We start from the raw sequence: 22939 nt of genomic DNA on the forward strand, positions 1-22939 counted from the left end.
GATGGGCTGACCAAGGGTATTATACCAGTTCCCATACCAGATCCTGCTTCTCTACTGTTTTTGGACCATCTCTCCCGCTTCAGCTTGGCAGGTCCCTTATCACCGCAGACCATTGGGTGCTGAGTACGGTGGAGGAGGATTATACACTCCAGTTCATTTCCATGCCCCTCTGCTACACCCCATCCCTCTTCAGGGACCCTTCTCATGACCAACTTTTAACCCAGGAGGTGTAAGGTCTTCTCTGGGTAGGAGCTCTGGAGGAAGTGCCTCGGAATTTAAGAGGGAAAGGGTTTCACTCTCATTATTTCCTAATCCCGATGCCAAAGGGCGTCTCCGATCCATTCTAGACCTGCAATGCCTCAAAAGGGTAAAGTTCCACATGGTCTCCCAGTCCCCCATCATTCCTTCCCTGCATGCAGGGGACTGGTACGCTGCCCTTGATTTGAAAGATTCCTATTTCCACATCTCTATTTTCCAAGACCACAGAAGTTTTCTCAGGATCACTGTGAACCACACTCATTCCCAGTTTATCGTCCTCCCATTCAGCCTGTCAGCAGCCAAATGGGTCTTTGTGAAATGCATGGTAGTAGCGGCAGCCTTCCTGAGATGGTGAGGAGTGCAAGTGTATCCGTATCTCAGTGACTGGCTTGTGAAGGGCCGGTCCAATCCCAGGTGAAAGCCAGCAACCACCTCGTGCAACCAACCTTTCGAGCACTGGGCCTGCTGATAAACGACCAGAAGTCGACACTCATTCTGGCTCAGAGGATAGAGTTTATCAGAGCGGTGCTTGGTTCTACCCACACCAGGGCCTTCCTCCAGAAACCCACTTCCAGTAAGTGGTGTCACTGATATCACAGGTCAAGGCCCACTCCATCATGACAGCCTGTTTTGGCCTCAGGCTGTTGGGTCACATGGCCAGATACACATACGTGGTGCGGTATGCGAGGCTGCACCTCAAACCCTTTCAGGCTTCAGTGGCCTCGGTGTACTGGCTAAACTGCCATCATTTGGACTTGGGGCAGGCACTGTGAGCGCCAATCCTTGCCTCTCTCAACTAGTGGACAGACCCTAGTTTGTTGGTAGGCTTGGGCGTTCCCTTCGTCAGGCCCCAACCCTCGGTATCCATAAGCTCAGATGCATCCAAGCTCGGTTGGGGGACCCAGCTCAAAACATAAGTTCGGTGATCCGAGCAGGAGCTCTCATTACCTATAAACATCAGAGAGCTCAGGGCGATCCTCCTAGCACGCCAGGTGTTGTTACCCCCCTCCCTCCCATCACAAGCAAGGTGGTGCGAGTTCTCCTGCTGGTCACGCTTGGAATTAGCTCCGTCCATGGAGGGTGCCGCCTTCTGGTCGGTGTCTCACCCATTGTCCACTCTCCTGTCTCCACCCTCTGGCTCTGGGCCCACATCTTTCCCATGGTCCATGGCATCCGCTTCAGGACACTGCCCTCCGGCCATGCCCACCACTCCATTCTCCCCCCTCCCGGGGGTATCGGTAGTCCTGAGTCCAGGCACCTGCCGCAGTGGCCGTCTACACCCCCAAAGTCTAGCCCCTTGCCTCAGGGGCAAGCCGCAGTCTGTATAGGGCCACACTCCTCCACGGTCAGGTGCAGGGAAACAGGGGACCCAGGCCCGCCCACCACTCTGGATCCCGACCCAGGCACCCTCTGGCGGTAGCCATGTCCTGCCCTCCTCCTCCCCTCTACTGCTCGCGCTCCCTGGGCCACTTCCCCATGACCCCTGCACCCACTCGGCCCTTATCTCAATGCCTGCAGTCTGGCAGTGGTTAGCCAGAGCTCTCCCTGCCCTGCTACCCTGCCCAGCACTGCTTTGTCCTGGGTGCAGCCCTCCTTCTCTGAGAGCCTGTCCTCCTCCCTTCCTGGCAGAGTGAGCGTGAGCTCCTCTCAGCCCTGCAGCCTCTTACAGGGCCCAGCCTAGCCCTGATGGGCTGACTTCTCCTTTCCTCTGGCCAGGTTTGCACAGGTCCCTCCAGCCTGCTTTTAACCCTTTCCCTGCTGGAGTAGGGCCCCACTACCTGTTCCCTCTCTTTCTGTACCCGATCTCACAAGATCATGGCCAAATGCGCCATCTGCCTGACAGCGTGGAAGCTCCATGGTTAAATCCTGTGGAACTGACCTGTTCGGAGCAGGTCTGCTAGGTCTTGCTAGGCAGTAGGAACCTTCTAGCAGAGCTACTTACCTCGCCAAGTGGAAGTGATTCTCCGTTTGGTCGTAACAGCTAGGGGCACTGGAACCTCCCTACAAGGGGGGAGAGACGCCGGTGCTTAAACTGGGGCTCCGCTTCTTCCCCCTGAGGCACCATGTCCACTCCACCTCTTCATCTGAGGCTTCCCCCGTCCCCCGGCCTGCTGCTAAAGTGGCAGGACCATGGACCCTTGGCCCTCCTGTTCCACTGCCCCACTTCTCACCTGCTGAGCCATCTCTCCAGACTGTTCTGGAGTATCTGCTTCAAACAGCCAGGGCTAGCGATTCCATCTGTTAAGGTTCACCTAGCAGTGATCTCAGCACTCGACCCCCTGCTGGGCGATCGATCACATGAAATATCCATTCATGTCCTCAAGGGTTTTCAAGGCTATACTTGCAAATCCAGGAACCCATCCCCCTGGCGGACTTAAACCTGGTCCTGTCAGAGCTCATGGGGCCACCCTTTGAGCCACTGGCATTGTGCCCTCTGTTGTATCTCTCCTGGAAAATCGCCTTTCTGGTAGCAATTACCTCAGTCAGGAGGGTCTCGGAGATTAGAGCTTGTATGTCAAAACCTCCATACACAGTGTTCTTTAACTACAAGGTACAACGTTGCCCCCACCCCATGTTCCTGCCGAAGGTGGTGTTGGAGTTTCATAGTAATCAGGCTATTTTCCTGCCCATTTTCTTCGAAGCCTCACAAGAATAGAGAGGAATGATATCTCCATACTCTGGATGTTAGGTGCACCCTAGTGTTCTATCTAGAAAGGATCAAGCCGACCCGTAAATTCACACAGCTCTCTGTAGGACAAAAGGCCTAGCCTCTTTGGCTCAGAGAATTTCATCCTGGATCACACTGTGCATTCGCATGTGCTACAAGCAGGGAGGTGTCCCACCACCTGCTTTTGTGATGGCCCATTCTGCAAGAGCACAAGCTTCCTCAGTGGTGTTCAAGGCACAGGCCCAATCCAGGACATTTGAAGAGAGGCAACCTAGGCATTGGGACACAGGGCCGCCCAGAGGGGGGGCAAGTGGGGCAATTTGCCCCGGGCTCCGCAGGGGCCCCCAAGAGAACAGCTGAGGCTCCCGCCTCCGCCCCTCTCCTGGAGCCTCAGTGCATCAAGCGGGGTGTCTCCGGGGGGCCCCCGAGCCCCGCCCCGCTCAGAGCCGCGAGGTGAGGGGGCGGGGCTGGGAGCTCCGGGCTGAGCTCAGCTCCCTCCGCTCGGCGTGGAGCTCCCAGCCTCGCCCCCTCCCCACGCGGCTCTGAGCGGGACGGAGCTCAGGCCCCGCCGGAGACACGCTGTGGCTGTTCAGCGACGCGCTGAGGCTCCGGGTGAGGAGGGAGCCGGGGGTAAGAGGCTGGGGCCAGGGGGGTTGGCTAAGGGGCAGGGAGTCCTGGGGACAGTCAGGGCACAGGGAGGGGGCAGAGGTTGAGGCGGTCAGGAGACCGGGAATGGGGTTGGATTGTGGGCGTTCGGGGCGGGGTGAATAAGGGTTGGGGCAGACAGGGAGCAGGGGTGGGGGTCCCAGAGTGGTGGTGAGGGGGGGTCTCTGGGGGACGGTGAGGGGACAAAGGAGCAGGATGGGTCAGGGATTCTGAGGCGGGCAGTCGGGGGGCAGGAAGTGGGTGGGGGTCAGATAGGGGGCAGGGCCAGGCTGTCTGGGAGGCACAGCCTTCCCTACCCTAAGGCTCATTCAGCAGTTTGAGGCTTGCAGAAGAGCCGAGCTGTTAGCTTTTCCATTAGGGCTCCCATCCCTTTCACTTCTCAAATGCCAAGTTATAGTCTCTATTTAATTTCAGTGCCACAGGGAGATTCATGTCAGGGGAGGGCAGCTTCATTTAAAATTAGCCACTGGGGGAGGGATCACATGAGAAGAGCAATATCCTTCCCGACCCTACCAAGGGAGACCCCCCTTCCCTGCATTCCCTGAGGCTTCAGAGGGGTTAATTCAGTGGTTCTCAGACTTTTGTCCTGGTGACCCCTTTCACATAGCAAACCTCTGAGTGCGACCCCCCCCTTATAAATTGAAAACACTTTTTTATATATTTAACACTATTATAAACGCTGGAGGCAAAGCGAGGTTTGAGGTGGAGACTGACAGCTCACGACCCCCAGTAATAACCTTGTGACCCCCTGAGGGGTTCCAACCTCCAGTTTGAGAACCGCTGGATTAATTTAATTTTAGCACCCTGTGTCCATTCACAGGCATGTGCTATTTTGAGCATTTCAGTTTTGACAACATAGGCTCATCCCAGATTCTGGAACAAGCTCAAATGCTCAGTTCGTGGAGTATGTACATAGTCTATACTAAAGACAAACCCACAGTAACCGTCTCCAGTTTGTGAGGGACCACATGGAGCCAGTCTCTAGGAAACAGATAAATGCATGGAGATTAAGTCCATAAATGGCTATTAGCTAGGATGGGTAGGAATGGTGTCCCTAGACTCTGTTTGTCAGAGGGTGGAGATGGATGGCAGGAGCGAGATCACTTGATCATTGCCTGATAGGTTCACTCCCTTTGGGGGCACTTGGCATTGGCCATTGTCAGTAGACAGGATACTGGGCAGGATGGCCTTTGGTTTGACCCAGTATGTTCTAACCTAAATGAACCCAAAGTTATGGAGACAGATATGAGTCAAGGAAGCCAGCAGAGTATCAGAAATCTGGAAAAATCTCTGCTTAGATGGGCTCAGGTATTTGGTTACAAGCTGAGGTGGTTCAAAAGGTTTGGATTTTTTTTAAGCAGAATTTTTTTATTGTTTCTTTAAACAATCAAACACAGCAAGCAGCAAATATTTGGCCACACACTTCTGAAACCTCAAACCATATCAGGTTTTGGCAGACTAATTTCAGCTTTTCAATTAAAAAAACCACAACAAATTTTGAAGGAAAGCAGACATTGTCCGTGATTTTTTTCTGCTTTTTAAAACCCCCTAGTTTTCGATCCAGAAATTTTTTTGATGGAAAATATTTGTCCAACCCTCTTAATGAGCTTTAGTGCTTTTTAGCACTAGCTGATGCTGAGAACCAGTGATACCTTGTAAAGAAATTTTCTCAAAACTGGGTTTGTGCCGAAATGCGGAAGGTTTATTTTTCCCAGGGGTGCCCGTGGGGGGGGGGAGCAAGTGGGACAATTTGCCGTGGGCCCCGCAAGGGCCCCCAGGAGAATATAGTATTGCAATTTTTTTATAGAAGGGGCCACCAAAATTTCTTTGCCCGAGGCCCCCTGAATTCTCTGGGCTGCCTTGTTGGGACATACTTTTTCTTCCCACCACGCCAGCACTCAGGAAGCTTGAGATGACTCTGGGTTTGGTTGGGCAGTGTTGCAATCTCCGTGTCCATGAACTCCAAGCCCACCTCTTACGGTACTTCTTGGGAGTCACCTAACATGGAATTGATGTGTGCAAGCACTCAAAGAAGGAAAAATGGTTGCTAACCTTTTTGTAACTATTGTTCTTTGAGACGTGTTGCTCACATCCATTCTACAACCCACCCTCCTACCCCTCTGTTGGAGTTGCCTTCAAGAAGGAACATTGAGGGTGTGAGGATGGCCAGTCCCCATATACCGTGACATACGAGCGCTGCACTAGAGGGCGCTAGAGCTGACCTGAGGGGTATCACTGAAAGAAAAGTTTCCGGCAACTGTGTGCAGGGCACACACACCTACTGTGGAATGGACGTGTGTAACACATCTCTAAGAACAACCATTACAGAAAGGTTGGTAACCAGTTTTTGTCCAAACCTGGGGCATTGTTCAGGGACACAGCTCAGTAGGCTTGGCTCTCACCTGTGGCTGACACCAAATTGTATTTTAATCCCTTGGGCTACTTTTTTTCCCGAAAGTGATTAGTAAGTTTTGAGTGTCTGACTTGAGACACTGTAAAAGCGTCTAATTTTCAGAGGCCGTGTGCTCCCACTTTTTGATCAGGACCCTGTAAAAGGTCTCAGTTCAAAAGCACTAGTCATTGCTGAAAATCTAGGCATTTACCTTGATGTATCTAGTGCAGGGTGGGGGAAGGGTGAACATATTTGGGACCCTGTGTGGGTTATTTTTGTGCTCCCACATTCTGCTCCATTTGCCAAGCTAGGGGTCTGATCCATTCCCCACACTTTTCAGTTGTCTTTGTGATCCCCACAGTATTCTTTTCTGTTCACCACAGCCTCCCTTCCTCTCCCTTAAATTCTCCTTCTGTCACCATTCCCACATTCCCCTCCCACCCAGTCTCCCTCCCAGCCTCCTGGGTGGCTGAATTAACTAAGGGTTTGTCTACACTACCAAGTTTTGTCGCCAAAAATTGCAACATGACTTTTGTCAAGAAAAACACCCAGTTTCAGTGACACACAACTTCCATCTAAATGAGGGACTTTTTTCTTTCCCCCTCCCTTTACTGTTGACAGACATGCAGTGTGGACACAATGAGCCTTTTTTCACCTTCATTGGGGTTTCCCACAATGCCAACCAGCCACTTTGGTCAGTGCTTTGAACTGCACTGCCCTTCAGCCAGTAAACAACAATCCACCCCTCCCCCTTGCAAGCCCCGGGAATTTTAAATTCCATTTCCTGCTGGCTTCCCCAGCATGCAGCGACTTCATGGCTTCCCAGGTGAGCATAGCTGGCTATCGTTCCAAACGCTCTCCAGCTTGGACCACTGTGGAGCTTTTTGACTTGATCAGTGTATGGGGAGAGGAATCTAAGCAGTCCCAGCTGCGAGTGACCTGTAGGAATGGGACACGTATGGGCACATTTTACAGACCTTGTGTGAAAAGAGCTATGAGGGGGGACACATTTTCACTCCCTGGGAATCCTCAGTTTCCCCTGCACTCCACCCCCTCTCACAGGTTTGACCATGATAGCTGGACCTACACAGAGCTGTGATTTTTACCAGCAAACAATGGGTGCTTTAGTGTGTTTAACTGTGTAATTTGTGTTGATCAATAAAAGCAAACTTTTTTAATGCTACAACTATTTTATTTTCTGTTCCACAAACCACAATTATCACTTCAGCCCCTGGTCCAGGCCATTCAAGCATTTTCTCCAGAAATACTTGTTACATGGGATGTTAAATGAGAAGCATCAGGGAAGCAACTGCAAACAGTACACTTCAGTGCCCCTCATTGCCAAAGTGCTTCCTCAAAGCCTCCCTCGTGTTACCAGCAGCGCTCTGTGCTCCTCTGACAGCCCAAGTGTCTGGCTGCTGAAACTCTGCTGTGCATCAGTGCTCCACCCCTGAACATTTCACCCTTAGAGTCACAGAGATTATGCAAAGGGCAGCACCCAGCTATGACCATGGGAATATTCTTCTTTATAAGGTCTAGCCTGCCAAAGAGACACCTCCATCTCCCCTTCAATCTGCCAAAGGCACATTCCACCACCATGTGGCGCTGTCTCAGCCTGTTAAAATATTCCTTACTGCTGTCCAGCTGCCCTGTGTAAGGTTTCATGAGCCAGGGCTGTAAGGGATAAGCCAGGTCTCCTAGGATCACTATGGGCATTTCCACATCCCTCACTGTGATCTTGTGGTCTGGAAAAGAAGGTCTCTACCTGCAGCTTTCTGTACAGGGCACTGTTCCTGAAGATGTGTGTGTCATGCACCTTTCTAGACCAGCCTGCATTGATGTCTGTGAAATGCCCCCAGTGATCCACAAGTGCCTGCAGCACTATCGAGAAGTATCCCTTCCTGTTGATGTACTCTGTGGCAAGGTGGTCTGGGGCAATAATAGAAATATATGTGCCATCTATTGCGCCCTCCCCCACAGTTAGGAAAGCCCATCTTTGCAGAGCCATCCAGTATGTCATGCACATTTCCCAGCGTCATGGTCCTCCACAGCAGGATGCAATTTACTGCCCTGCACACTTGGAGAAATACAATTCCAACAGTGGACTTCCCCACTCCAAATTGATTGCTACCAGTCAGTTGCAAATCAGGAGTCACGAGCTTCCACACAGCAATTGCAATACGCTTCTCTACCGAGAGGGGAGCTCCCATTCTGGTGTCCTTGCGCCACAGTTTGGGGGCCAGCTCAGCACAGAGCTCCAGGAAGGTTATTTTACACTTCCTGAAGTTCTGTAGCCACTGCTCTTCATCCCACACCTGCATGACAATGCGATCCCACCAATCAGTGCTGGTTCTCCTAGCCCAAAAGCGATGGTCTACCCTGCACAGCTGGTCTGAGACTGCCAAATGCAATGCCAGGTCGCTGCTGTCCATCTCTCCCAGAAAGTTGTCCGCCTGCGACTCTTCTTCCTCTGTCAGGAACTTGTGGAGTAACTCTGCTGCTATGTGTGATGTCCTGATGTCAGTGAATACAGCATAGGAGAAGTGCAGGATCCATGCTTTCTCACTGCTCTGCAGATGCTGAAGTGCACAGCAAAGAATGGCAGCTGGCAAATTGGTGTGAAAGGAAGCCGGAAACCCCTGGAGGGCTGGGAAACAAAGTGACAGGACATTATGCATGGTCCCAATATGCTCCATGATCCATTCCGCATTCCCACAACACATAGTGATGGATGCTGCTGCCAGGCTCTGTGGGATACATACCCACAGTGTGTTGTTCCTGGTGTCGATGAGTGAGCTAAAAACGTGGACATGATGTGTTGACAGACGGAGCAAGTGGAGACACGCTTTGGCGACTTCTTTTAGTGACTTCTGCCTGTCAACAGTACCTTCGGCGACAAAACTTCGTAATGTAGACATACGCTAAGCCTGGTCTTATTTGTGTGGCAAATAATGGGAGATGGCAGCCATTGTTGTGAAGATTAGCCTGGCTGTGGGAAAATGGTGGCCAGCTGAACTAAGGATTGTCAGTGACCTCATCCTTACAGGGAATCACCTTGAGACAGTGCTAATGTTAAAAAGAGGCCAAGCATCTGAAGTTGATTCTTTGCGGTTCCTAGATTGTGTTGGGGGCATGGGGAAGATATGGCAGGGAAACAGAGTGAGCCTGGGGATCCTGTGAGGTCATTAAACCAGAGCAGAGGTTAGTGTGAGGGACAGATCTGTACCCCCTCCCAGTGGGGCTAAGGGGGGTTTCTGTGATTGGAGCGGTGGGGGACAAAGTGACCCTGGGGAGCTTGCAAAATTAATACAAACAGAGCAGGAGAGACCCCCTGCGCTCCCTCTCTTCTCCAAAATGACCCTCACTACTAGAATTGGGGGGATCCTCAGAGAGCTGGAGGGAATAGATCCCTGCAATATTTCCTTTGGGATTGTTGAGGATAGAAGAACAAGCAGCAGTGAGGCACTCCTTGAAGGGTGTGAGCTCTGCAGTGAGGGTCTTTAGTGTACAAGACCCAACAATATGGAGGGAGGACCCCCTGCAGGTTTGGGTTTCCTCCTAAAAGGAGCTGGTCGGGTATAGAGCCCAACACCAGAAGTGGGGACCCTGTTTTGTCAGGGGAGGGAGAGCTCGAGGGAGGGCCCAGTAACAAAGGGGGGCCCACTGGGCTACCTGCAGTGGGGTCTTGGTGAGATTTTTAGAGAGGCTGCTGCTGACCCTCATGTGCTGTGATCTTGACCCAGCCCCTGGGGTCCTGCCTGTGTGTTTCAGGGTTTCACATTATCCAGACGATGTTCGGCTGTGGTTTCCGGGAAGACAACACCATTTGGGGGTTTTACCAGGATTCATATGATGGACGAGACTTTCTTACCTTCGATAAGGAGACCATGACATGGGTAGCAGCAGATATTGGGGCTCAGATCACCAAGAGGCGATGGGATGCTGAAATAAATGACAACCAGGGATGGAAACACTACCTGGAGGAGATATGTATTTCCTTTCTAAGGAATTCTCTAGAGTACGGGAAGGAGACTCTGCAGAGGAAAGGTAAGGCTGGGGGACATGCCCCCCTCCCCCCAGGGGACACTACAAGTTACATCTCCATTCCCCAGCCCCAATTCCAAAATGGAGCAGGTGGGTAGGGGGCCATTCAGCTAACCTTGCGCCCTGGATGGGTGGGGAAACAACCCCTTCTCCCCCCCCCCCCCAGCTCTGCTGGAAAAAAAGAACAGAAATTGAAAATGTTAAAAGCAGCTCACTGTAGAAAAGCTGCATCTCCAGAGCCACTTGACCAAATGAGCCCAAATTTGCAGCACAAATTCTACCTCTTCCCTTGGTGTGACGCAGCATTATCAAAACAATCTCCCTGTGCGTGTGCATGTTGGAGCACTCTGAAAAATAGATTCTGTAGAGAAAGTGCCACTCAAGCTTAATTATGGAAGTGCCACCAGTTCTATGGGCACCAGCTTCATTCACCATGTAATTCTTCCGCATTCACTGTCTGCACCATCATATTTGTTGTTATCCCCAGCCCCTGTGTCCCACCAATGACGGTAGCTTTGTCCTTGTTGCCTCTTTGTCCAAACACAGTCATCTATGTGCTTTCTTCTATGCCATCCCTTATATGTGGAATTGCCTTCCCCATACTAATCTGAAAGAAGGCTCCTCTTGTCCTTAAAGTTTCCCCTCCAAGACCTACCTTTGCTGCAACACCTGCTTACTTATTCCTTGATTTTTTTATCAATAAGATATCAGATAATCACATTCTTCTTCGAGTGCTTGGTCATATCCATTCCAGTTAGGTGTGCGCGCACTGCGTGCACGCTCGTCGGAAGATTTTTACCCTAGCAACACTCGGTGGTTCGGCTGGGCGCCCCCTGGAGTGGCGCTGCTATAGCGCCAGATATATACCCCAGCCGGCCCATCTGCCCCTCAGTTCCTTCTTACCGCCCGTGTCGGTCGTTGGAACAGTGGAGCGCGGCTTAGCTGACCTCCACATCCCTAGCTTCTCGTAGTTATTTACTCTTTATCATGTATATAGTTCAAGTTCTTGTAGTTATAGTTAATTTTAGTATGTATTTTCATAGTTAGTGTATATAGTTAAGCGGGGGATTGGGGGAGTAGCCCCCTTTCCTCCGACCCGGTGCGAGCTCATGCCCAAGGCACCGGGATTTAAACCCTGCTCGGCGTGCCAGAAGCCGATGCCGGTAGGGGATCCTCATGACTCCTGCCTAAAGTGCTTAGGAGAATCCCACCTGACAGACAAGTGCCGAATTTGCAAGTCGTTCAAGCCAAGAACGAAGGAGCGGGACTTCCGACTAAAGCAGTTCCTTATGGAATTGGCCCTTAGTCCTGCGGTGCCGACACCGACCACCCAACAGACTGCATTGGTGAGGAGCGCTCCGGTACCGAAAAGGACTCCCGGCACCGACATCTGCCGGCACCGACTCCCCGGCACCGGTCCGTTTCCCCGACTGGAAAACGATGTAGTGCTCTGACCCCATCCTTGCAGAAGGAGCACGCATCAAAGTCCATCCGTTGGACCCCGGTAACTGCTGCGGCACTGCCAACACCGGCACCGCAGTTGGCAGCTCCTCCTAGTGCGGCACCGTCGATTCCGGTCCCGCAAGGGCCGTTGAGTCCGGTGCCACATAGCTCCCTGGCTCACGCTGTGGTTGAGCTCGCTCTCCCTTCTACGCCGGAGACCTTCTCAATGGCAAGAGAGCTCATCGCGATGACTGAGTCGATGCAGCCTCAACCCCCGGCACTGCCGGTGCAGGTTATCCAATCCGTCGGCAAGCCAGCCCTGATAAGGCCTCCTTCCGTCGGTCCACCGGAGAGACGTCTTTCCAGGTCGCGGTCTCAGAGACGTTCCCACTCCCGCTGTTCCCGATCCCGGCACCGCTCGCAGTCCTGGCACCGCTCTCCATTGCGGTACCGGTCGTATTCGCGGAGACGTTCAAGATCTCGGTCACCAGACAGATACTCTTGGTACCGATCTCTGTACCGTGCGTCCCGCAGTCACTCCCGGCACAGGGACTCGAGATCCCGGTCAGCCTCCCGGCACTGGCACGGTAGAAGGTCCCGGTCTCGTTTGCAGCACCGACAAGACCGGTACCGCTCAACGGTACCACCCCGGGACCGAACATCAGGAACAGCAGCACCCTAGCAGGGGGTCTCGGCACCGCCGTGGCCTTGGAGACACACGTCGATGTCGTCCCAGGCTGATAGTGCTTCTTACCACCAGGACCAGGCATCTGATATTCCAGGCCACCATCCAGAGGCACAAAGCCAGGAGCAAGGTCCTCATCAATGGGCCTTTTGGACTCCGTGGGCATATCACGAGGCCCAAGGTGCCCCATTTGTGACTCAACGCTCTGGTCCCTCAGAGCACAGGGTTCCCGAAGCGACAGTAAGCCGTCCTCCTCCCGCGGGCACGGACAAGGATCCACTTCAATCTGCAGACCCTGAGATTCCACCTGATGCAGATGGTGCTCCTCCAGTCCATGACCCACCTCAGGACCCATTGGTACTGGGCCTCTCCTCCTCCTCCTCTCCTGATGAGGCCGTGGCAGGAACATCCTCCTCTGGTCCTCCGCCTATTGACCTCCGGGCCCATCAAGACCTCTTGCGGAGAGTAGCCCAGAACATGAATTTGCCAGTGGAGGAGGTTGCTGAAATAGAGGACCCTGTCGTAGACATATTATCGGCGGATGCACCCCTTCGAGTGGCTCTCCCATTCATCCGCACTATTCAAGCCAATGCGGACACAATTTGGCAATCCCCAGCTTCTATTACACCTACAGCTAGGGGAGTAGAGAGAAAATATATGGCCCCCTCCAAGGGGTACGAATATCTCTACACCCACCCACCTCCCTGCTCCCTGGTTGTCCAATCCGTGAACGAACGGGAGTGTCATGGCCAGCAAGCACCAGCTCCTAAGGCGAAGGAGGCTAGGCGCATGGACCTCCTAGGCCATAAGATCTACTCAGCTGGAGGCCTCCAACTGAGGGTGGCAAATCAGCAGGCCCTCCTAAGTTGCTATAATTTTAATACGTGGGTGTCTGTGGGGAAGTTTGCAGAACTCATTCCCCAGGAGTCCCGCGCAGAGTTTACGGCCCTACTAGAGGAGGGTAAAAAAGTGGCGAGAACTTCCCTCCAGGCCTCTCTGGATGCAGCGGACTCGGAAGCCAGAACACTTGCATCCGGGATAACGATGAGACGCATCTCCTGGCTACAAGCTTCAGGCCATCCCCCAGAATTGCAGCAGACAATTCAGGATTTGCCTTTTGAGGGCCAGGGCCTTTTCTCGGACAAAACCGACCCCAGGTTGCAGAGCCTGAAGGACAATCGAGTCATAATGCGCTCGTTGGGTATGCACACGCCGGTGACCCAACGTAGGTCCTTCAGGCCCCAGCCATACCGCCCTTATAACCAGCCTAGGCCACGTCAGGATACGACCAGACGGCGCGGCAGGGGGAATCGGCGGAGACAGTCTGGCCCTCAGGGAAACTAAAGTCAAGCGCCCCCTAAACCACCTACGGGGCCCAAACAAAACTTTTGATGGGACGTCCGAGGACGGCCCACCAGTTTCCCTGCCGGATCCTTCTCCCTCCTTCTTCAACCACCTCTCCCATTTCCTCCCTGCCTGGTCCCAGCTGACCTCCGACCGTTGGGTCCTCCGCACGGTGGAAACGGGATACCACCTCCAATTTGTTTCTCTACTCCCATCCCACTCTCCCTACCTGTCCCTCTTCAGGGACCCCTCTCACGAGCAATTCCTCTTACAAGAGGTCTGTATGCTCCTAAATCTGGGAGCCATAGAGGAGGTGCCAGAGGACATGAGGGGCAAGGGATTCTATTCCCGCTACTTTTTAATCCCCAAGGCAAAGGGCGGTCTACGACCGATCCTGGACCTGCAAGAACTCAACAAATTCATGATAAAGCTCAAGTTCTGCATGGTATCCCTGGGGACCATCATCCATGCCGCTCTCGATATGAAGGATGCATATTTCCACATCGCCATTTACCTGCCACACAGACGGTATCTCCGGTTTGTGGTCAACCAACACTACTTCCAGTTCACGGTGCTTCCCTTCGGTCTTTCTACAGCCCCGAGAGTCTTCACCAAATGTATGGCTGTAGTAGCTGCCTCCCTCCGCCGTCGTCGAATACACGTCTACCCGTACCTCGACGATTGGCTCATTCGAGGGACTTCCCAGTTGTAAGTATCACAGCACCTGTGTGTCGTCAAAGACCTCGTCGGGAGGCTAGGCCTCATGATCAATGTAGAAAAGTCTACTCTGACTCCAACGCAGAGAATAGACTTAATTGGAGCAGTTCTGGACTCCAATCTAGCCAGGGCCTGCCTTCCTCTGCCACGTTTTCAGACAATGTCTTCGAACATTCGAAGTTTTCAATCCTTCCCGACAACGTCAGTGCGCGCCTGCCTCGACCTCTTAGGTCACATGGCGTCCTGCACCTTTGTGACCAAGTATGCGAGGCTGCGACTTCGGGGCTTCCAAACCTGGCTTGCTTCACTATACCGTCCACACAGAGACAATATAGATTTGGTGATCACTATCTCCAGGATGGTTCTCAATTCCCTCACTTGGTGGTTAGACCCCACTGTAGTTTGCGCAGGGATGCCGTTCCACCCACCTCAAACCTCGGTGGTACTAACCACGGACGCATCATCTCTGGGTTGGGGTGCCCACCTTGGGAACCTTCACACTCAAGGCCTCTGGTTGCCCCAGGAGCTGGCCTTGCATATCAACGTGAGGGAGCTGAGGGCAGTCCGTCTAGCATGCCAGGTGTTTCGGGTCCATCTCCAAGGCAGTTGTGTATCCGTGTTCACGGACAACACAACAACGTTTTACATAAACAAGCAGGGCGGGGCGCGCTCCTCCCTACTTTGCCAAGAAGCCACTCACCTGTGGGACTTTTGCATAGCCCACTCTATCGATTTGGTAGCGTCTTTTCTCCCGGGAGTCCAGAACACTCTGGCAGATCACCTCAGCAGGTCCTTCCTGTCTCACGCGTGGTCGATCCGTCCCGACGTCATCCATTCCGTTTTCCGGAGGCGGGGCTTTCCCCGCATAGACCTCTTTGCCTCCCGAGAGAACAGGAAATGCCAGGTGTTCTGCTCCTACCAAGGACGCTCCCCGGGCTCCCTCTCAGATGCATTCCTCCTCCCGTGGACAAGGCACCTATTTTATGCCTTTCCGCCGTTTCCCCTCGTTCACAGAGTCCTACTCAAGCTCCGCAGTGACAGAGCCAACCTGATCCTCATTGCTCCAGCATGGCCGAGGCAGCATTGGTACACCCTGTTGTTTGACCTCTCAGTTGCGGATCCGATTCCTCTGCCACTGTGGCCAGACCTCATAACGCAGGACTTCGGCAGGCTTCACCACCCAGACCTGCAGTCCCTTCATCTCACTGCATGGCTCCTTTGTGGTTGAACCAATCTGAGTTGTGCTGCTCTGCTTCGGTACAACAGGTCCTCTTGGGAAGTAGGAAGTCTTCCACTAGGACGACTTATCTCGCCAAGTGGAAGTGTTTCTCGCACTGGTGCAATCAGAGTAACTTAGTCCCCGGACAGGTATCTATCCCTACTGTCCTGGATTACCTCTGGTCCCTCAAAGAGCAGGGCCTGGCGGTCTCTTCTATAAAGGTTCATCTGGCAGCTATTTCCGCCTTCCACCCAGGCGAAAGTGGCCGTTCAATTTTTTCTCACCCCATGGTTTCCAGGTTCCTTAAGGGACTGGAATTGTTGTACCCCCAAGTCCGTCGCCCAGCCCCCACCTGGGATCTAAACCTGGTGTTGACCAAGCTTATGGGGGCCCCCTTCGAGCCTTTGGCCACCTGTTCCCTGCTGTACCTTTCCTGGAAGAAAGGTCGCTATCACCTCTGCGCTATCACCTCAGCGAGACGAGTCTCGGAGCTTCGTGCCTTGACAGCTGATCCCCCTTATACAGTTTTCCATAAGGACAAGGTACACCTGTGGCCACACCCCTCTTTCCTCCCTAAGATGGTGTCTGCTTTTCACGTCAATCAAGACATCTTCCTCCTAGTTTTTTTCCTGAAGCCGCACTCATCGCGCCGGGAACAACAACTACATACTTAGGATGTCCATAGGGCTCTCGCTTTTTATATAGAGAGAACAAAACCCTTCCGGCGTACACCTCAGCTCTTTGTAGCGGTGGCAGACCGCATGAAGGGCATGCCGGTCTCTTCCCAGGCGATCTCTTCTTGGGTAACATCCTGCATCCGAACGTGCTACGAACTGGCTCACGTTCCCGCTAGCCATCTCACCGTCCATTCTACGCGGGCGCAGGCCTCTTCTGCCGCCTTCCTGGCTCATGTCCCCATCCAGGAAATATGTAGGGCGGCTACCTGGTCATCGATTCACATCTTTGCCTCACACTACGCATTGGTCCAACAATCCAGAGACGATGCAGCCTTTGGCTCAGCAGTTTTGCATTCTGTGATGTCTCACTCCGACCCCACCGCCTAGGTAAGGCTTGGGAATCACCTAACTGGAATGGATATGAGCAAGCACTCGAAGAAGAAAAGACGGTTAATCACCATTGTAACTGTTGTTCTTCGAGATGTGTTGCTCCTATCCATTCCAGACCCGCCCTCCTTCCCCACTGTCGGAGTAGCCGGCAAGAAGGAACTGAGGGGCGGATGGGTCAGCACTGGTATATATCCGGCGCTATAGCGGCGCCACTCCAGGGGGCGCCCAGCCGACCCACCGAGTGTTGCTAGGGTAAAAATCTTCCAACGAGTGTGCTCGCGGCGCGCGCACACCTAACTGGAATGGATATGAGCAACACATCTAGAAGAACAACAGTTACAATGGTGAGTAACCGTCTTTTCAGTCACATTTATTAATCAAAGCTTATTAAAGATTAATCAGCAGAAATATGGAAGGGAAGAGGTTAAATACTTTACCTCTCTGACTCAAAAGGACAGTTGCAGCATAGTCTGCTTCAAAATGTTAAATCACTATTATCCACAAATGTACCTTATATATTACCATGGACACAAATTCCCCAAATTAGTTAGCACCATTACAAACCATAATTTTTCCCTTCCCAAACAGTTCACTCTCGCTGTTCAAGGTTACTTTAAATTTGTACATTTTTTTTTTGCAACTATTGTACTAGTTGCTTATTTCTCTCACAAACCTCAGCAGAACATTGTCGTGTCCTTGGCCTTCTTTACAAATGCCAAGAAGAAAAAGCCGTACACAGCAATGTAATGTGTAGTTCAGTACCAAGGGGCTGGGAAACTGATTTTTCAACATGTGTAAATCCTTTTGAAATCCATAATATTGGGGTAAATAGATTTGGTAACAACCAACGAGAAATTAGCCAATTAAAATTAGCTAGTTTGAGAAGCAATTTAGCACTGTGTGTCACTTTTTGTTAAATGGTCCTTTCCATCTCTAATTGGTCAGTTTGTGTAGTTCATTTTTTGCTCCCTGGCCAGGGCGAGATTTTCCCCTCTTCCCAATCCAAGAACTGATAGGAGATGGGAACAAACATAGCGTGTGATTAAGGATTGACACCTGTATCTGGAGCTTAGTGAAGCCTTTCAAAGTACTTGTGTTACTGTGGCTGGCAGCAGAGGCTTCTGGTTACCGCACTGATAAAATCTGGTCAGGGACCTGGATTCAGGGTTCACCGTTGCTGATGCTGTGAATTCGGCACAGAAATCCTCTGACATGGTGGTTATAGACTCATAGACTTTAAGGTCAGATGGGACCATTATGATCATCTAGTCTGACCTCCTGCACAATGCAGGCCACAGAATCTCATCCATCCACTCCATCCATGGTTCTTTCTCATCAGAGGGATTCTGTCTCATGGACTCTCATCCTCTCCCACTGCTGGGGTCTCAGAATTTCATGCTGCAAAGCTCCAGCAAAGGCTGCCTGGATTAGAGCTTGAAAACAACTGACTTCAATTTCGTCTTTTTCCCAGTGCGCCCAACTGCTAGAGTAAGTGACAGGTCATCTCATGACGGCCACACCACCCTCTCTTGTACGGTCAGTGGGTTCTACCCCCGGGACATCACTGTAACCTGGCTGAAAAATGGGGAGAGCAGACAGCAAGAGACCTACTCTGAAGGCATCCTACCCAGTGGGGACGGGACCTACCAGACCTGGGTGACATTGAAGATTGATCCCAAGATCAAAGCCCATTATTCATGTCACGTGGAGCATGAAAGCCTGTTAGAGCCACTCTCTGTCTCCTGGGGTAAGGAGTTTGTGTGTGTGTCTGTTTTTCTAGTGGGAGAGGGGGAATCCAGTAAACTCAACCCCTGAAAAATTCTCATTCGGATTTATAGGCTGAAGCTGGAATTTCCTGAAGGCCTGTGAGGCCCTGTCCTCTTTGGCCCTGTCCCTCTGCAGTCAAGTTCTTGTGCTAGAGTTGGGACCCACAGTGCCTGGGGCTCATGCCTTGCTCTCCAGTTTGATGCCTCTGGGGCTGTTGGATACATCTCAGCAATACAGTGTCTCTGAAGGGAGAAGATTAACAATGAGACATTAAGGCCTGAAGGGACCTTTCTTATCATCGGATCTGAGCTCCTGAATAGCCCAGGGCAGGGGGGAATCTCACCAGGGACCCCAGCATCTATTCTGGTCATCTGTGGGCAAACTAGATCTGATCCTTCAGAAAGAGATGCCCATTCCAGATGTAAAGTCTCCAAGGGATGGAGAATTTACCACATCCCAGGGGAAGCTCAAATCTGCCCCTTATTTCCAGACAGAATTGTTCTTGCTTCAGCTTGCAGACCAGTCTCAACTTCATGCACTCGTGGTCCTGCCATGAGTGCAGGGGACCAGTAGCATAGCTAGCAGGGTTCCGGGGAAGCAGCCGCTTCCCCTCAGCATGTTTTCAAAAAGCGGCGCCTGCTGGGCCGGCGCTGGCAGCAGCACGGCCGGAAGAGCCATGGGGGGGAGGCAGGTGTGGCCGGAGGAGCAGCAGGGTTGGCTCCTCGGCCATCGCGCCCCACGCTCAGCGCGGCCCCAACTTCGCCGCAGCCACTTTCTGTGGAGGCGGCTCAGGGCTCGGCGGCCAAGGACTCCCAGCCCTTTGCTAATGCGGCGGGCGGGGGGAAGCGAAAGGGCCCCTGCGCCTTTAAGGCCACCTGGCTGGCGAGCCCCGTGTGGAGCGCGCTGGGAGCAGGCTGGGGACAGGCGGTGGCGCAGGACGGAAGGTGAGCGGCAGGGGTCCAGGCAAGGGGCTCCCCAGGGCCGGGCCCGCAGGGCAGAGGCGCAGGCTGTGCTTTCTGGATGGGGGGCCCTGGCGCGGTGCAGGAGCCTGGGACTGATGGGACAGGACCCTGTGGGTGGGGCTGGGCGGCACAGCCCGGCGGGGGACACCTGCAGAGCGCGCTGGGCAGGAGAGACTCTCCCGGGGACGGGGGGTATCCTCTCCCCCAGGAAGCCCGCAGGAGTTGTGAGCTGGCCCCGGGGTTAATCTGGGGGGGAAATGGGAGGGGTCAGGGGTGTGGCCAGAGGAGGAGCTAAGGGAGGGCGCCTTTTTTATGTTTGCTCCCCCTACACTTAAAACCTGGCTACGCCAGTGCAGGGGACTGGACGATATGACCTCTCAAGGGCCCTTCCAGTCCTATGATTTTATGATTCAGCAGGTGCTCAGGAACATGGCTCTGCAGGCCATGCCCATTCTTGTCCATGTGGCCAGAGAGAGATGTTTAATGTTGGGAGCAGCTTGTTTCTGTGTGCAGTGAGGCTGGAAGAGAGGGTTTGGCCTTGGAATGGAGCAAGGAGGCAGATCGGAGCCCTTCATCAGCGGGGAGAGTCTCCTATGCCCCTAGTACTTGAAAGTTGGGGAAGAATTTATTACACATGGAGCTGCCTTCCAGCCATCTTTTTGCGTGGTTAATCGGGATGTGGAAAAATGCAGCATTTGGAAGTGCAAACCATTTCTAAAAGGGCAGCCTGCACTGGAAATCTAGTCAGCAGATGGTTTCACATCATAATCCTGCTACCACGTCCCCTGCCAATTTTTGTGTCATAAACCACATTTCCTTATTCTCTTAGAAATATTTTTCTTTTTGCTGCATTATTATGTAGATCTTTCAGACAACAGGAGAAGCTGATGAGGGAAACTGAAAGTATATACAGAACTCTGGGTTTAACAGGTTCATATAAACCAAGAACAGTATTCAAATATCTCTGTCGTTCCCTCTTCACTTCCTGCCCCCTCAAAAAACACGCATTGTGTCTGTAACTCCAGTCATGCCAGGGAAATCCAGAGCTTTGAGGGCAGTTTCCAGTTTGTCACCAGATTCCCTCAATGGGACTGTGTTCCATTAGTCATGAATGTCAGCATGGTCAAGGGGGGTTTAGGGGCTCGTAGCCAGGACTCCTGAGTTCTGTCCTTGGCTCTGGGAGGGGGGGCTAGTGGGTTAGAGCAGGGGGACTGGGAAGCAGGACTCCTGGATTCTGTTTCTGGAATGGGAGTGGGGGCTAGTGGGCAGAGTGGGGGAGGGCTGGGTGCCAGGACTCCTGGGTTCTGGCTCTAGCAATGGAAGGGGAGTGGAGGCTAGTGGGTTAGAGCAGGAGCCGCTGGAACTCAGGATTCCTGGGGTCGATTCCCGGCTCTTGCACTGATTTACTCTGTGACCTTCAGGAAGTCTTTTCCCCCTCCAATTTAGGGATGATACTGACATCCATCCTCCCCTAGTGTCCAGGACTTCCTATGGTGTGGTGTGGTGCTCTACTGGAAGGGGTGGAGGGTTGCAGGACTCAGCCCTTATCTGGGGATCTGACTGACTGATCCCTGCAGTGAGATGAAAGAGGGTTTTAGTGGGGATTTTTCCCCATTGATCAGTCTCTCCATTCCATTTCAGAACCAAATAACAGTCTGATTCCCATTGTGGCTGGAGTTATCACTGCAGTTGTCCTGATTGGTGGTATAATCGGAGTAGTCATCTGGAAAAAGAAACGCTCAGGTAAAGAGCCTGGGATGGGGGGATTCCCTGGATTTCCTGGGCCCTGCACACCCGCCTAAGGACAACAGCAGTACAGGAGCCAGTGTCAGTATGGTGTAACTGCCCCACCGCGGGACTGAGCTAATGATCCCCATGGGAGCTGCTGGAGGGCCAGACCCAGAAAATGGGTGTGGGTTACAGTTAATATGGGGCTAGATTTTCCAAAGAGTTCAGTACCCAGTGCACCAAGGTCTTTGGAAACTGTCTCATTGTGTCTTTCTCTCCTGCCGATCAAGAGCACCTGGGACCTTGAGTCCATTACTGAGCGCCAGGGGTCTGTGCTGGGCCAGGGGCCCTGTTTCTGAGCTGTGGACACAGATCAGAGTTGGTTCCTGCCTTGGGAGCTGCATTCACTGACATTTGCCTTCTCTCTGCAGGGAGGAAGGGAGACGGCTACGCTGTAGCTCAGGGTAAGTGACAAGAGACCCATCGCCTCTTTTCAAGTGGCCACCTCCGAAAAGCCATCAGTATTTCCTTGTGGATTTTAACCTAGAGGCACTGACAGGAGATCCTTGCTCCCATCCACAGGCCTTGTCTACACTGAGGATTTTAGAGAAATCTCCAACTATTGCTCCAGTACCATAGAATCGTAGGACTGGAAGGGACCTCGAGAGGACACCAAGTCCAGTTCCCTGCACTCATGGCAGGACTAGGTATTATCTAGACCATCCCTGACTAACCTGCTCTTAAAAACCTCCAATGAGGGAGATTCCACAACCTCTCTAGGCAATTTATTACAGTGCTTAACCACCCTGACATTTTTTTTCCTAATATCCAACCTAAGCCTGCCTTGCTGCAATTTAAGCCCATTGCTTCTTGTCCTATCATCAGAGGTTGATGAAATTTTTTTTTACCCCTCTCCTTGTAACAACCTTTTATGTACTTGAAAACTGTTATTGCATCTCCCCCTTGCTTTGAAACGTTTTGGTGAAAACTGAAACAAAAAATGTTATTTAGCCCTTTTCCCATGTTCTATTACTGTCTTTCCTTCCTCCTTGACTAATGGGCCTGCCCTGTCCTTGGTCTTCCTCTTGCTTCTAATGTATTTGGAGAATGTTTTCTTGTTTCCCTTTATGTCTCTAGCTAGTTTGATCTCATTTTGCACCTTGGCCTTTCTTATTTTGCCCCTACATACTTGTGTTATTTGTTTACAGTTATCCTTTGTAATTTAACCTAGTTTCCACTTTGTGTAGGACTCTTAAAAAAAAAAAATCATTGAAGAGATCCTGGTGAAGCCAGTGTGGTCTCTTGCCATCCTTCATTTCTTTCCTGTGCAGTGGGATAGTTTGCACTTGTGCTCTTGATAATATCCCTTTGAGAACTTTCACTCTCCTGAACTGTTTTTCCCCTTAGACTTGCTTCCCATGGGATCTTACCTACTGTCGCAACCCTATACATAGTTATGGCTTCTGTATGGCCAATTGTCGGTCCACGGCCATCTTGTTCTGCTAAAAGGATACGGCAGCCTCCGTCTTGGACCAGGTTCTTGTTCCACAGGAGAGGGCAGAGACCTAATTCTGCCCAGCAACACCGTGGTGTCGTGTGCAACCCTGAGGTGCGGTGTGCAACATTTTAGTGCTGTGTGCATTTTCCCGCTCTTTCTGCCTGGTCATCTAGGGGTCAGGCTAGTGCCTTGTGCAGATCCTGTTGGCGTGGGGGGCAACAGTTCAGAGCCTGAAGGGTGTAGGAGCCAGGGACCAATCAGATGCTGACACGAGTGAGTGAGACCCTTCGAATAAAACTAGGTTTCCCCCCAAAATCTTTGTGGAGTGTCCGCGTGTCAGCTGAAGGGCCTGATCAACCTTTTGGCCAGGGTCTCCTCCCGGTATCGCTAGCTCGTGTCGTGTGGAGTATCCGCGTGTCGGCTGAAGGACCTGATCAACCTTTCAGCCAGGGTCTCCTCCCGGTATCGCTAGCTCGTGTCG

The 22939-nt window shown here is 52.2% G+C and overlaps 1 protein-coding gene across 2 annotated transcripts in view; it reads left to right on the forward strand.

The window, feature by feature from the left end:
• LOC120408015 (class I histocompatibility antigen, F10 alpha chain-like) overlaps positions 1–22939 on the forward strand; it is a 135119-nt gene that overhangs the window by 53911 nt on the left and 58269 nt on the right. Inside the window, exons 3-5 of one of the 2 annotated variants that reach the window (XM_039544479.1) lie at positions 9756–10031; positions 20874–20975; positions 21392–21424. In XM_039544479.1, the coding sequence (XP_039400413.1) occupies positions 9756–10031; positions 20874–20975; positions 21392–21424 (411 nt within the window). The remainder of the gene's footprint in view (positions 1–9755; positions 10032–20873; positions 20976–21391; positions 21425–22939) is intronic. The other variant, XM_039544477.1, reaches the window with a different exon arrangement.

This window comes from Mauremys reevesii, linkage group 6 (assembly GCF_016161935.1).
Source record: "Mauremys reevesii isolate NIE-2019 linkage group 6, ASM1616193v1, whole genome shotgun sequence".
Lineage (NCBI taxonomy): Eukaryota > Metazoa > Chordata > Testudines > Geoemydidae > Mauremys > Mauremys reevesii.